The sequence below is a fragment of the Haplochromis burtoni genome, unplaced genomic scaffold (assembly GCF_018398535.1).
Source record: "Haplochromis burtoni strain Fernald_Lab_line unplaced genomic scaffold, NCSU_Asbu1 Contig_41, whole genome shotgun sequence".
Taxonomy (NCBI): Eukaryota; Metazoa; Chordata; class Actinopteri; order Cichliformes; family Cichlidae; genus Haplochromis; species Haplochromis burtoni.
In genome coordinates, this window is record NW_024582402.1 from 2,242,408 (window position 1) to 2,256,244 (window position 13,837).

The 13,837-nt window shown below is 39.5% G+C and overlaps 2 protein-coding genes across 3 annotated transcripts in view; both read left to right on the top strand.

The window, feature by feature from the left end:
• The first annotated feature begins 14 nt into the window (after positions 1-14).
• Positions 15-1,123, top strand: LOC121814376. Of its 2 annotated transcripts, none has more exons than XM_042220025.1 (3): positions 15-228; positions 348-599; positions 709-1,123. In XM_042220025.1, exons 2-3 carry the CDS (start codon positions 407-409, stop codon positions 942-944), a joined length of 429 nt encoding a protein of 142 aa, XP_042075959.1. In that variant the 5' UTR covers positions 15-228; positions 348-406; the 3' UTR covers positions 945-1,123. The 2 variants fall into 2 exon arrangements, with proteins under 2 accessions (XP_042075959.1, XP_042075960.1); XM_042220026.1 differs by having other exon boundaries at positions 46-228; positions 361-599.
• Positions 1,124-3,464: 2,341 nt separating this feature from the next.
• The window catches only part of LOC102297870 (myomegalin), a 51,038-nt gene continuing 40,665 nt past the window's right edge, over positions 3,465-13,837 (top strand). The window contains exons 1-4 of the mRNA XM_014333063.2: positions 3,465-3,775; positions 5,036-5,076; positions 5,160-5,227; positions 10,520-10,630. Of these exons, the coding sequence (XP_014188549.1) occupies positions 3,726-3,775; positions 5,036-5,076; positions 5,160-5,227; positions 10,520-10,630 (270 nt within the window). The 5' untranslated portion in view covers positions 3,465-3,725. The remainder of the gene's footprint in view (positions 3,776-5,035; positions 5,077-5,159; positions 5,228-10,519; positions 10,631-13,837) is intronic.

Consider the following 13,837-nt stretch of genomic DNA (forward strand, 5'->3'; position numbering starts at 1 on the left):
AGATAGATAGATAGATAGATAGATAGATAGATAGATAGATAGATAGATAGATAGATAGATAGATAGATAGATAGATAGATAGATAGATAGATAGATACAGCTTTGCATTTATTTTAAATCTTACTTTAGCAGTCATTAGTCATAAGGCTGAACAGCTGTGAATTAGAGGATCTTCACAGCTTCCTTGATTCATGCAAAGAGTTTCATTCACGATTTCCTGAATTTTGAGTAAGTTTGCTGTTGTTACAATGCTGACATTGGAGAATGTGATATTTCCTCCAGATCTCTTTGTATTTTGCACAGAACGTTCTGTGCGATTAAATCTTTGTGCCGGCTTCTTAATACAGCGATGACCCACAGATATTAACTGGACTCGCAGGCTGACAGCAGAGGCAGCCAGACTGCAATGGACAGCTTAAACGTTCGTCACAAAGAGGAAGATGGCACAGTGTTATTTGAGTCATATATCCCTCCTTCTCGGGATGCTATCCACCTGCCCACCTACGTCCTCTACTTGCTCATAGCCGTCTTCATCGTGTTTTCGGTTCTCTACGCCATCACGGGCCACCTCATCAAAGACCTCATCCATGACTGTGCAGGTTTGTTACTGTACCGCTAGCTTTTTAAAGACCAGAATAATCAAACCACAAGCTACTGGCAACGCTTCTCTCTGACATCTGTCTCCTACCCTCTCTTTCTGTACTCAAGACTGGCTGTTTGGGGAGCAGCCTGCAGAAGTGGTGGTGAACTACTGTGAGGCCAAGGATAAGTTCATGGCAGACTGGTCCCCACAAACCAGCCCTGAAGTAGAGGCAATGGCCCGGGAAGAGGAGAACAAGGTGATTGACAGAGACTTTATGAAATCCCCTGCCATCTGGATCATCTCTACAGAACCACGAGGGGCAAAAACAGGACCCCGGGTGGTCTTTGGGAAAAGGACTTGAACCCATCAGAGACTTGCTGTCGTTACAGACCTTCTGTATGTGATGTGAATGTATAAATATCTAGATGGATGATGAAGGTAAAGAACCATTTCTGTGTGAGGCTCAAAATAGATTATTAGATTTAATTTCCATATTTTGCAAAATAAGATTAAAAAGTAAGATTAAAGATTTTAGTATGAGCCTTCGTGTGGATTTTTTTTTAATATAAATGTTTTGTGGAACATGTGCATGTAGCACTGATCTATCATGTGGAGTAGTAAACAAGTATCTTGTGAAAATAGTTCTGAAAAGTCAAGCCGTGAAAGTAATGGTACAATTACACTCTTCTCAATAATAATGATGATTTGTCTGTTAACAATAATTATCATTATTATTATTTTTAGGTAGCCTCAGTTGGTCTGCTGCTGAATTTATTTATTGATTATTTATGTTTGTGTTTATATTCAGCTTTTTCACGTTTGGATAAGGTGTAACTTCGTAACTACTGTATAGAAATGTACACCGCGCAAAAAGGACAAGGCAGCTAATTTGGCAGCAGACATTTATAAACAGAATATAATGCTGCACAGTAAAGAGGACCACCCCACTTGCATTTGAGATGCAATGGTAAGCGAGAAAAGCACCTCCTGTGGTGAGATGCATGGCACTGCACGCTGAGACAGTGACGTGGTCTAATGTTATTCCAAACTCGCAGTTTCTCATTAAGTTTTTTCATTTAAATGTGAATGTAACTGCCTCTCTTTTTGTGACCGCTGAAGGCTTCAGCGGTCCTATAAGGACATCTAGTGTCTGCTGTAGTCATTACAGCTGAATATTATTTCAAACTGGAAAACCTCTGGAAATAAGGTAACTCATTTAAAAAAGAGAGAGAGAGAGAAAATATGACAATGATCTTCAGAATCTTTGATTTCAACAATTAATATTTTATATCTTAAAAATGTGGTGGGTAGTTGCACTTTATTCTACATTTCTCCTTTACTTTCATGTATTTATTTATTTGAGAAAGCTCTAAACTCACTCCACACGCTTTAGAGTTTTCAGACCTTTTCACAAACGTATTCTACATTTCATAGACTATTTAATTTCTCATAAGTCTAAAGATCAGTCGTAGATTTCAATGCAAAATCAACCAGTAAATAAATAAATAAATAAATAAATAAATAAAAGCTTTTCCAGTTGTCTGTAAACTCTCCGTGTTCCTCTTTTATGAGACTCTCAGTTCCCTGCTATAGGGATCAATGATCAATTTGAAGCTTGGCTGCACTGCTGTAGGTCACAACCAGTTTTAATGTGTCAGCACACAAAGATCCACCGAGCACTAAAGAAGCCCAACCTCAGTCCAGGAGAGGGCGCTGTGGTAGAAACAGCCCTGTAAACTGCGTGCTGCCACGTGGAACTTGATGGCTGATAGAGGTGGGGTGTTCTTCTAAGTGACATGGGAAGAGGCTCCTGATGAGGCAGTAAACATTAACCATCTTTACTCTCATTTTTGTTCCCCTATCAGCTGAAATTAGAGAGCATTTGTCCGTCAGCCTGGAGCTGTCTCCATCTCTTTCTGTCCTGATCATTTTTGAGAGCAAATTAGCTCCACATTAGTTCCGTGACTCCTAACAAGATTACCAAAGCTACATCCGCTCCTCACATCCACTCGCAAACAATGCCACAATCTCATTAACTCTGCCCCCCCCTAATCCCTTCACCCTTTCAGAGCGCCCCTCCACCACCATTCTCCTTAAACAGATAAAAGTGTGGCCAGTCTCTGCAGCTGTGGAAAACGCAAAGTCTAAATTTGCTTTCTCACTCAGGTTGAACTAAAAAAAACAAAAAAACAAACAAAACAAAACCCCAACAATCTTATAATAAGCCGTAAAAACAGAGCTATAATCAGTCCCAGCAGACTTGAAAGCATCCTAAAATCACTTTACTGAAAATAACTGAGTCACTGTGATGAGATTATTGGTTCTGGGATTAATATAATCTGAAGGTTACAGTATGGTTAGTCTATAATTTAGGATTCTGATCTGGAAATCATTTGAATCTCTAACATTTATTTCATGCGTTCCTGGAAAATACATTTGAGATGGAAAAGGCCTGCGCTATTAAATCTGATATATTACATCAGATAAGTGAGTGAAAGTAAACTCGCTTCCAGCCCATCAATAATAAGAAATCATATCCATCACTTGCTGTTCCAAAACGACTTCACATCAGAACCAAAAAAGCTGTTTTATTGCTATTTATAATTTCAAATATCTACTGGTTTCACCATTGTTCTCCAGAGTTTATTATTCGTGTGACTGCATGACAAAGAGCAGGACTATAGCATAATTAATATTTAACACAACTACTGAGCAACAGTTTTGCTTTGAAAACAGGGAAACCTGCAATTTCCAATTAAATCAGAAATGTAAGCTACACATTACTGCTAAAGAAGGCAACCCAACCCTGTGGTGTCTATTTCTTTAAAAGAGTGGGTATATTCCTGCCCCCAGCTGCTCTCCTGGAGGGCTGAATCAACATTAGTGGCACTCTCTTGTGTGGGCTCGTAGCATCCTTTGCTTTTCATTTTCAGGGCGCGCATCCTCTCTCTCTCTCACACACACACACGCACACACACCCCCTCCAAACCTGAGCGGTGCGCGATGCCTCGGCCGCTGCGGATAGCGTGCTCCTGTGTGGATGTGGCTCATGTACTCCAAACAAAAATGAGTGATGTACGGCTGATTTGAACGCAGCGATGCTTTCCGGCATGGATGCCCGTTAAATGACGGAATAGCCTTTATGGAGTGGAGCTCATCGTCGCCGGAGCAAGTCTGGGGAGAGTCAGAGAGGTGAGGTGGCTGATTGTGTGCGGGGGGACACCGCAGCGGAAGACGGATGCTTATTTGGCATTTTTAACAAAAACACGACTCCGGCGATACAAACCGCGGTTTCAATCAGAGCACTGACTGCTGCTACAGTCAGGCCATTTCAGTTATTTTCTCTCACTTGATGTGCACCCATCATCCATCCTGGATAAAAGGCCGTTTTTCTCTCCTCACAGGGCTACTCACACACAGTAGCCGCGGATCGGAGAATAAAGCTATCGGGGGTGATGCAAATGTCTCTCTGTGATTGCGCATGTGTGCATTTATCCTTACACAGCTACATTTGTAAAAGGGTTTCTGATGGAAGATGCCATTAAAGACGCGGTGGTTCTGACCTACTTTGCAGGAATAAACATAAACTGCATGCACCAACTAGGCTGCTTAAAGGGCTCATCGGTGCAGGTGGGCAGCAGGGCCTTGGAGGCGCTCAATGCAGCTGTCCTAGAAGTGATAACTAAGGCTGAATTCCTTCATGTACGCCCACCAAGTGCTTAAGAGATGAAAGCTTGACTTTCATTAATAAGGGATGGTTTTTGATAACCACTCATCACATAGCTCAAATTCTCCATGGTGACCACACCATCTGACCTATATCTGCATTAAGGGAACAGTTGTGTAAGACAGTTGTGATTTGGATGCGCTGTTTACCAAAATACTACAGCATGTATACCATTTGTCCACCTGGTGAACTTTTAAAACCCTTTGGCATGCATACAGCTGTCTTTACATTTACTGACCCAGCAGCTGTCAGGGGCATTCCCCATGAAGTGGGGGAGCACTGATGGGGCAGTAGCAGTTGGCCTAATGTTGGGCATATTTGTCTGTATACTGTTTGGGTGTTCACCCAGACTGTCTGCATCTTACTGCCGTTATTTCTAACCTTAGGGGTGACTGTAAAGGCAAACACCCCCTCCGTTAGTTGGTAGTGAAGCTCAGTTGAACTTTGACCCCGTGGCTCCTCTCTTATCTCTTCTCTCCCCTGCTGAGACTCCAATACAGAGGTGCAAATAACATCATGCTGTTATACTGAAAGGGCTTTTAGTGGCTTTTAAATTTCAGGAAGAGCTCTTTGTTTTTAAGGGCACGCAGTAAAACGTTGAGACCATTACTTGGCTGTTTTGTGTTGGAATGGATCTACTTGTGCAGGTTTTCACTCACTCTTGTCTTGTCTGTTTATGTTCATTCAGTGCTGACTTCGCTTTTTTTTTGCCATTTCTTTCACAGTACTCAAGATCCTTCATCTAAGAGCACAGGTCACATGACAGGTGTGTATCCCCCCCTCCTACACATAACTTAATATTTCCATGAGTTTTCAGGTTTTTTGAACGCACATTTTCCCCTTGTTTAGATTTGTGCAGTGATGAAACAGACAACTCTCCCCCTCTCCAGCTTCACACGCTCAAGCAGTTCGAACAGGTGAGAGCTTTTATTTTTAGATATCATGGAGTTTGATGTGAGGGACACTTCTTCATCCCCATGATGCTGCATTTGAATGAATTATGTGCCAGATGAATACATGCTTCATGCTGCCATCTAGTGGCTTCATGGACTCACAGAAAAAAAAAAAGATAAAGTCAGAGATCAGTATTGAGGAAATAAGGATAGTCTAAACCAGGAATTCACGCACATATTCCAACCATCTGGAGAGCATGTTTTAAAAATACCGTACTGAAAAGGAGAGCACCTGCGAGTGGAGAAATGTGGATGGAAAACACCCAGAACTCTCCTGGTATTTTAAAAATCTGCCTCTGGCTACTGCATGGCCCACTTTAGGTTCCCAGTGTCTGCTGCACTATTGCTGGGCATTGTAGCAGTCACATTAGAAGAGAGTATATTAAGTATTCCTTTTAATGTCTGGCAGGGTGCTGTTCAGAGCACTCAGAATATCACTGACACAAACTCCAAGCCAAAGTCATAATTAGCATTTTAATGTTTTCTGCAGTTTTAAAAAAAGACATTACAAATAAAATGTTATTTGCAAATGAATGTTCCCTTGTCTACACAGTTAGGTCCATAAACTGCATTTTTTGTACTTTTCCCTCTGTACTGACATGGATAAGCAGAAGAAAGTAGATATGGATTGTTTTTAATACTTGGATGCAGTCAATGACTGTCTGAAGTCTAAAACCCATGGACATCACCATATGTTGTATTTCTTCCCTGGAGATGCTCTGCTGGATGTTTACTGCTGCCATTGTCAGTTGCTGCTTGCTTGTGGGTCTTTCTGCCTTTGGCTTGTACTGAATAGCCATAAAAGCATGCTCTGTACAGTTGAGATCAGGTCACTGGCTTATCCATTGATGAATATCCCATTTCTGTGCCTTGAGAATCTGTGTAGCTTTGGGTCATTACCCTTTTGAACTATGAAGCACTGTTTGATCAGTGTTGCAGCATTTGTCTAAATCTGAGCAGAGAGTAAGAATATACAGGCTGATCATTTGGTCACTCCTAATGTTTTTTCACGGTTTCTCTGAGAGGCTTATTTTGGTGTTTAGTCTAATCTGATGTCCTTTAGGGGCTCATATTTAAAATGACAGTGAAAAGCTATAAAATACAAATTCAGCACTGAATCAATTTCAGATATTACGTTCGATTCATTTGCCATGAAATAACAAGGGAAGTGGCCATGAAACTGCTTGTGAGTCAAGTGTCCAATTAGTTTTGAGCCTCTGAAAATGGGCAGTTGTGTATAAAATGGTAGCATTTTCTAAAGAGTTGTTACATACTGATTTAAAATTGATTTAAAAAGCGCTGTGGTGGGGTACAGAGGCAAAACTACAAAGCATGTTTGTTTTCCAACAAATTATGGCCCTAATTGTACATGTAGAACTCATTTATTTTTGCTATAATGCTATAATATTCATATGTGATTTCCCGATGCATTACTAAAGTGAAAACTGATAATAAAGAGGGGATGAATTGCAGTATATGTTTTTCTGTCACCTTACACAAGCACAGAAAAATCGTACCCTTTTTAATGAGATAGATGGACAGTTTTGCCATGCTTACGTTTCTACAGGGATTTCATTTAAAAACAAACAAACAACAACAACAACAACCTGAAACTAAAAAACCCATCCAGGCCACATTACTGTCAGAACTGTTGAAGCAACACATCAATTAAATTTAACCTGTTTAGTCGGTTAAAAGATCTCAAAAAGCAGCAAATCACACCACGATCTAAGAAAACAGCTGAGAAACAGCGTCACTGACATATATCGGTGTGGACAGGGTTACAAAACCATTTCTAAAGCTTTGGGACTCCGTTGAACTACAGTGAGAGATATTGTCCACAAATAGAGAAAACTTGGCCGACCACCTTCCCAGGAATAGTTGGCCTACAAAAATTACTCCAAGAGCACGTCAACATCAGAAATCATCTTGATGATCCCCAAAACTTTTGGAAAAATATTCTTTGGACTGACGAGACAAAAGTTGAACTTTTTGGAAGTTTTGAGTCCCGTTAAAGCTGCATAAAACTAAAGAGCATTTCACAGAAAGAAAATCATACCAGCATTCAAACATGGATGTGTTAGTGTGATGGTTGGGGGCTGCTTAGCTGCTTCAGGACCTGGATGACTTGCTGTAATTGATGCAACTATGAATCGCCTCTCTACCAGAAAATCCTAAAGGAGACTGTATGGGCCACCAGGTCATGCCCTGAAGCTCAAGCACACTTGGGTTATGCAGCAGGACAATGATCTGCAACACACCAGCCAGTCCACCTCTAAATGGCATAGAAATAATCAGATGAAGTTTTTGAAGGGACCTAGTAAAAGTCTCGACTTAAATAAGATTGAGATCCTTTGGCATGACCTTAAACAGACTGTTCATGCTGGAAAGCCCTCTATTGTGGCTGAATTAAAAGAATTCTGCAAGTAAGAGTGGGGCTAAAATTCCTCCACAGTATTGTGAAAGACTCATTGTCAGGTATCACAAACACTTGTTTGCAATTGTTGTTGCACAACTAGTTTATTAGGGTTGGGGAGCGATTACTTTTGGATAGGATACCTTGGGTACGTTTGGATAGCTTAATTAAAACTTGTATTTTGTATTTATTCAGGATATCTTTGTCTAATACTGAAATTTGTTTGATGATCTGAAACATTTAAGTGTGACAAATATGCCAAAAACTATGAAAGCAGAAAGGGGGGGAATACTTTTCCACAGCACTGCACATGCCTCCATATGCATGCTACTGCAAAGTCTTGCCCTAGAAGACAACAAATCATCACAGGGAACCCATAATGTTTAACTGTTAGTGCATGGTCTCACAGAAAATATGAAATGATATCAATTCAGTGAAAGTAAAATCAGACAAAAATCATTGGTATTTAAAAGAAATGGGAGAAAATTCATGTCCAGCAACACAAATTATTTCATTAAACCTTGTGACTGTTTCTGAATTGCATGTTAGAGCAATCATTTGCTCTTTTTTACTTTTTATTTGGGGTGCCAGTGCAAATAATACAGTATATCGCTCATTTGCAATGTACCCAATAATAACATCAGCAACCTAAATTCTTCTACTACTATATTCAATTAAAGAGACTGTTATAGACCAAGAAACTGATCCCCGGGTTCTCCACAGTATATGACATCTCCGTGCTTGTCTCTAAAAATGTGTGTTTTTGGACATGCACTTTATAAGAATAAAACCTGCTGGAGGAGCTGATAAGCCCAGTTAAAATGGGATCAGGGACCAAACAGTCACGAGAGCTGAGGTAATTTCTGAGAGAGCGTGGCCGGCACATTTACACCAAACAGCACTTCAAACAACACAGTGCAGAGTTATACATACACACCATAAATCCAATTTATTTCTCTTTGATGAAGAGTGGACACGTGTGTGATTATTTATGAGGATGCGACTATGTTGTGTGCAGAGTTTAAATGTAGAGGTAGATGATGTCATCCCTGATGTCACGTGGAGACTCTGCTTGGCGCCCAGCCTATCTTTGCTCTGAATTATTTAGCAACAGCATGTAACCTGACACTATAATGGACACACTCACTGAAAGCATCATGAACTAAAAATGATCTAATTGTCCTGTCTGTGTCTCTGTATTATCCAATCTTTTCACACTTGGTTTCAGCTTATGTTTGTATTGTTAGGATATGTAGAACCCGTTTTTCCTTTTTCACTCTTGAGTTCAATTCTTTCAGTTTGCTAGTTTCTCTGAGGGACATTCAGGGATTCTCCACAGTGAGATTGAGGACAGCTACCTATTAATAGCACTGTGGCTCACTGCTCCCAGGTTTCCTATTTCTTTAACTTCTTTCCACTCACCTGCCTGTTTCACTCCCACCAGTGTCTCTCAACTTCATTCCCAGAGCTGATTGTGTAGCTATCACAGGCTATGGTAAAATCAGGGTGGGCTAATCCATCTTCAACATCATTATTAGTGTAAGAGGAGAAAAAAAAATGACAGCAAGGTTCCAAAAGATGCAAAACAACATTAGCATCGACATATACTCATATGTGTTGCTTCCAGTCAGCCATATGTCCCATATTTGCTTTTCCTGTAGCTCACTAAAAGAGCTTTAGAAAGAGCTATTTAGCTAATTATTGTTAAATGGCTTTAGCTGTTTGCTAACTTTGTTTGCACTTTAGTGCTGAAAGCAAGAATGGATTTTTCTGTGGTTTTCTTTATCTGAAATATCTCCTGCTTCTGCCACAAACTGACATTTCTGTCAAAACCATAAATAAAAAATACATTTTCTAATAATGCAAGAGGCTAAAAGAGCTACTGCTACTGCTAATTTTCCCTACTGGCTTCTACATTTGACTCACCGTGAATGTTTAGGTTAAGACAATCTGTACCCTGAGTAAGATATTGAAGATGATATTTATATACTATTTACTATTTTTAAGAAAAGGAGCTTCAGAAAACCCCCAGAATGGGATATGACAGGTACAAATTTGGTTGTGAAAGTTTAGTTACTTAAACTATAGCAAAGCTAAATAAAAAATAAAGCAGGTGTTATAGAGAAATTGTCATATCCCAAGTTCAGCAGTGGTGGATTTTGACAGTGGTTTGAATCCATACAGAAAAACAATGCAGACAAAAAGAAAAGATCAGAAAGCGCCTCACATCTCACCCCCTCCCCCCCCCTTTTTTTACAGAGGTGTGAGATTTCCTTTCATATCACAAGTAACTGTGAGTCTTTTTGACTCCCTCCTCCCCTCCTCTCCCTTTCCTCCCATCTCCCGTGGCAGTCTGGGATTCCAGACATGTCTCCCCCCAGTAAGATAAGCTCCTGTCCCCTTCCTGTGCAGACCACAACACACCATGGAGCTCGCACGGCTGCATCTCTGACCGCCGGGCTGCAGAGTAGCCCTCTGCACTGCAAACGCCCCTGAAAACCTCAGCGCGCGCGTGTGTGTGTGTGCATGTGTGTGTGAGTGTGTTAGATTTAGTGTGTGTGAGTGATTTTGTAGATTGTGTCCTTATGGCCTGTTAGATGCAAGAATGACACTTTGTAAATATTCTTTTTTTTTTTTTTGAGGAAGGCATATCTGTCAGTTCCTGGACTCTAACAAAAGGGCATGCTTAAGAGCTGCTGTACTTTGAAATGGACTCCTTTTCTCCATGACATGGAGAAGTCGAGGACAGCTATTCATTTCTGATCTATGATGGACATCATGTCAAGCAGTGTGGATGCACTTTGACAGTCATGTCTAACGGTTACCGTACTTTATCACAGCACCTGAATGACCTGAAGAAGGAGAACTTCAGCCTCAAGCTCCGAATCTACTTCCTGGAGGAGAGGATCCAGCAGAAGTATGAGGAGAGCAGTGAAGATGTCTACCGCACGGTGAGTGGGACAGCTCTCTAATTATTAGGAAAGTAGTGGCAAACTACTTGACTTTTGGTGATAGCTGATTTTGTGTTTACAGTTAATTAAATGAATTTATTCATTTATCAGTCACATGTGGTGACTGTCATAAACCATTGCTTTACTGAGACATGTTTGTTGATCCAGCTGTCACACTGGTTTGGTTGAGGTGATGGGACTTTACCAAGTGCGTGTTACAAGACATGGCTGTCCTGTGAAACACTAACCTCCAACTACCTCTTTTTGTAGTATTTTTAATGCAGTACATGTTTCTGGCTGGTTTGGCTGGCTTCTCTTTTCCTATCCGGGGTGCTTCATACTGGCATTTGGGGTTTTGTGCCCATTGTTTGATTCACAGCACAGAAACACTCAGACACATCCAAGGCTGCATAAACATGTAGAACAACACCACAATGTCAGAAAATAGCTTATAATAAAAATCAAATGACTCCTGTCATGAAAAAATATTTATTGGATCTGTGTGAGCTGTAAGTAAAATGTTGAACCTTATTACTTTTTATTACAACTCAAAATGAAAGAGTAGCACAAACGTTATCAAAAGAGATATTAAATTGACATTGAAGCTCTAGTTGTGTCAGTAATAATACTAACAATAACTTGTTTTATACAGCGGTTTTCATGACAACCTGAATCTGGACACCTTATTTTATTTTGCAAATACATTTGCATTTGTAGATACTGTAAAGGTTTATGTTTTATATGGATACATTGTAGATCTTATAAGATTTGTCTTATACTGTAATTTAGTTATGTAAGTAACACAGTTAACATTATATCATAAAAAATGCATATTTTATCTATAGTTAATTCTTGTAATTACATTGCTTGTAATGGCATTCATGTTTAAATCTAGAATATGGGTAAAATGCGCATGTGCAGTGCCTTTTTTTCATACGCACATGGTGGAAAAAGCATGGCGGCAACGGAGAATGAGAAGGGCGAAAGCGATCGTTGAATGAAACGGATGAACCAGAACTGGTTTGTAAAAATGCTGCAACTTCAGTGGTGTGGAACTGGTTTAGCTTTCGTCCGTCAGATACACAACAAAGCACTATTTTTGGTAGAGCATGCTAGCGGGCCGTCGTTATTACCGTGTTTTTTGGAAAATACGGCACACTTAAAATCAATCCTTTGATTTTTCTGAAAATCGACAGTGCCCCTTATAATCCCGTGTGCCTTATGTATGAATTCTGGTTGTGTTTACTGACCTCGAAACGATTTTATGTGTACACGGCGCTCGAAAAATCTGTCAAATGTTTTAGTACGACTTTGCTAAGCTACAAACCGCACCGCTTGATGGATTGTCGGAGCGTTGCGGCTATCGTAGGCAGGCACGTACGTACTGTGCTTCAACATAATATTACCGTATTGTGTGTGTATAACCTCTTTTTAAGTTTTGTGGATATTATACATGGTTATGCTGAGGATATGTCGGCCAATTTCCACTGGAAATGCCTTTTGGTTAAACTGTCAGCAAGGAATTTGCATTTGCACTGTTAAATTTTTATATAACTTTAATGCAGTTAAAAAAGCTGCTTGTTTAAGTGAAAATACACTGATGCTGTTTTTCTGCACTAATAACGTTGTGGAGTTGTAAAGTATTTTGTCTAGTGGCAATTATATCGTCAGTTATATCGTTATCGCAAATTTTCAAATGTATATCGTGATAAATATTTTGGGGCATATCGCCCTGCTCTAAATCAGAGTATAAGATGTAAAACACATGCTTAAATTTTTTTCTATTTGTCTTCCATTTGGATGCTCATATTGCATCTCATATTTATTTTCTCTGAACTGATTTGAAGTGCAGCAAAACAATATGCCTTATACATTAATTAAAATAATTGGTGCTTGGAGCATTTATTTAGAAACTTGGTAAAGCTTTTGTCCTGGAATCAGTATTTTGGATACGTGAATTGATTCGAAACTTGAAAATGTCAATTTAGATTTACATTTGCAGTGATTGCGTAGATTGCATAGCCATAATTTTATGCAAGAGCCTGAATTTTGCAAGGATCTAGCTGATTTTAATAGAAGCAAAAAAAACAAACAACCCCCAAACAAATCAATTAAATTTAATTTAAAAAAATCAGCCAACAGTATATCTTCAGATATTCTCGAAATATGGACTATGTTAAAGTAATAGGATGGAGTCATAGTATTCACACTTTCTAGAGATGTTGTTCAGATTGCTTTAACTGTATTTTCATGCTCCCTGGCTTGATTAATAAAATATTAACACGACAGCACCAGTATTATGTAATACTCCAACAGACTAGGTTATTGAAGTCTGTTAGGATTCTGTGCTGCTTTAAGGGGAGAACATCTCTGGAAATGGTTTTAAAGTTGGTTTTGTCCCAAGCAAAACATTTTTTATACAGAGTGAAACTGTGAGAACACAAAATAAAAGATACAGTCCACAACTAGTTAAAATATATATATAGTAGGAAGGGATCCAGACGGCACATCCTCCACCAAAAACCTATAACCAGTTGTGCAGTTTTAAAGATCGTGCTCCACCTTTTAAATGTATTTACATGTAGTTTTAGTTTCATCTTGACAAACAGACAGACACAAGTGTAGCTAGAATCATAAAGCTAAATATAGTATCAGAAAAGTATTGTTAGAGTGTTGGTACTGCAGGTGACCTGTTACAGTGTCATAGTTGGAGTAATGAATGCTTGGCTTTAAATCAGTGCTATAATCAATAATTAATTTTAAGATCATCAAAATATACATAAAATATTAATTTTTAAATAGATTCATTGATCGACAGTGAGAATTCTCTGCTTATCTGAGCAAAGCAAGAAACTCACAGATGTAATAATTAGTTGCAGATCTAAAAACAATGGTCTTTCTCATAGAGTCTCTATGAGGATGCTGTTTCTGTGAACATGCTGCTTTGCTCTGCTTCTAAATGTGTTTTCTGCGTCCATCTCTGCATGCAAAGTGTGCACCTACAGTAAGGTGACCCAGTTCAGCTGTTGTCTGTTTACAAAAGCCAGCCGGCGTCTCTTCATCACTTTCGTTCTCCCCTGGTTCTAATTCCTTTTTGATGACCACCGACTCTTTGATATGAGAAATTAATGGCTGCTTAATCCAGCCAAACAAGACCTGAGCGTTGGTCCTCTTATCCTCCGCTATTACTGCATACCAGCAGTGATT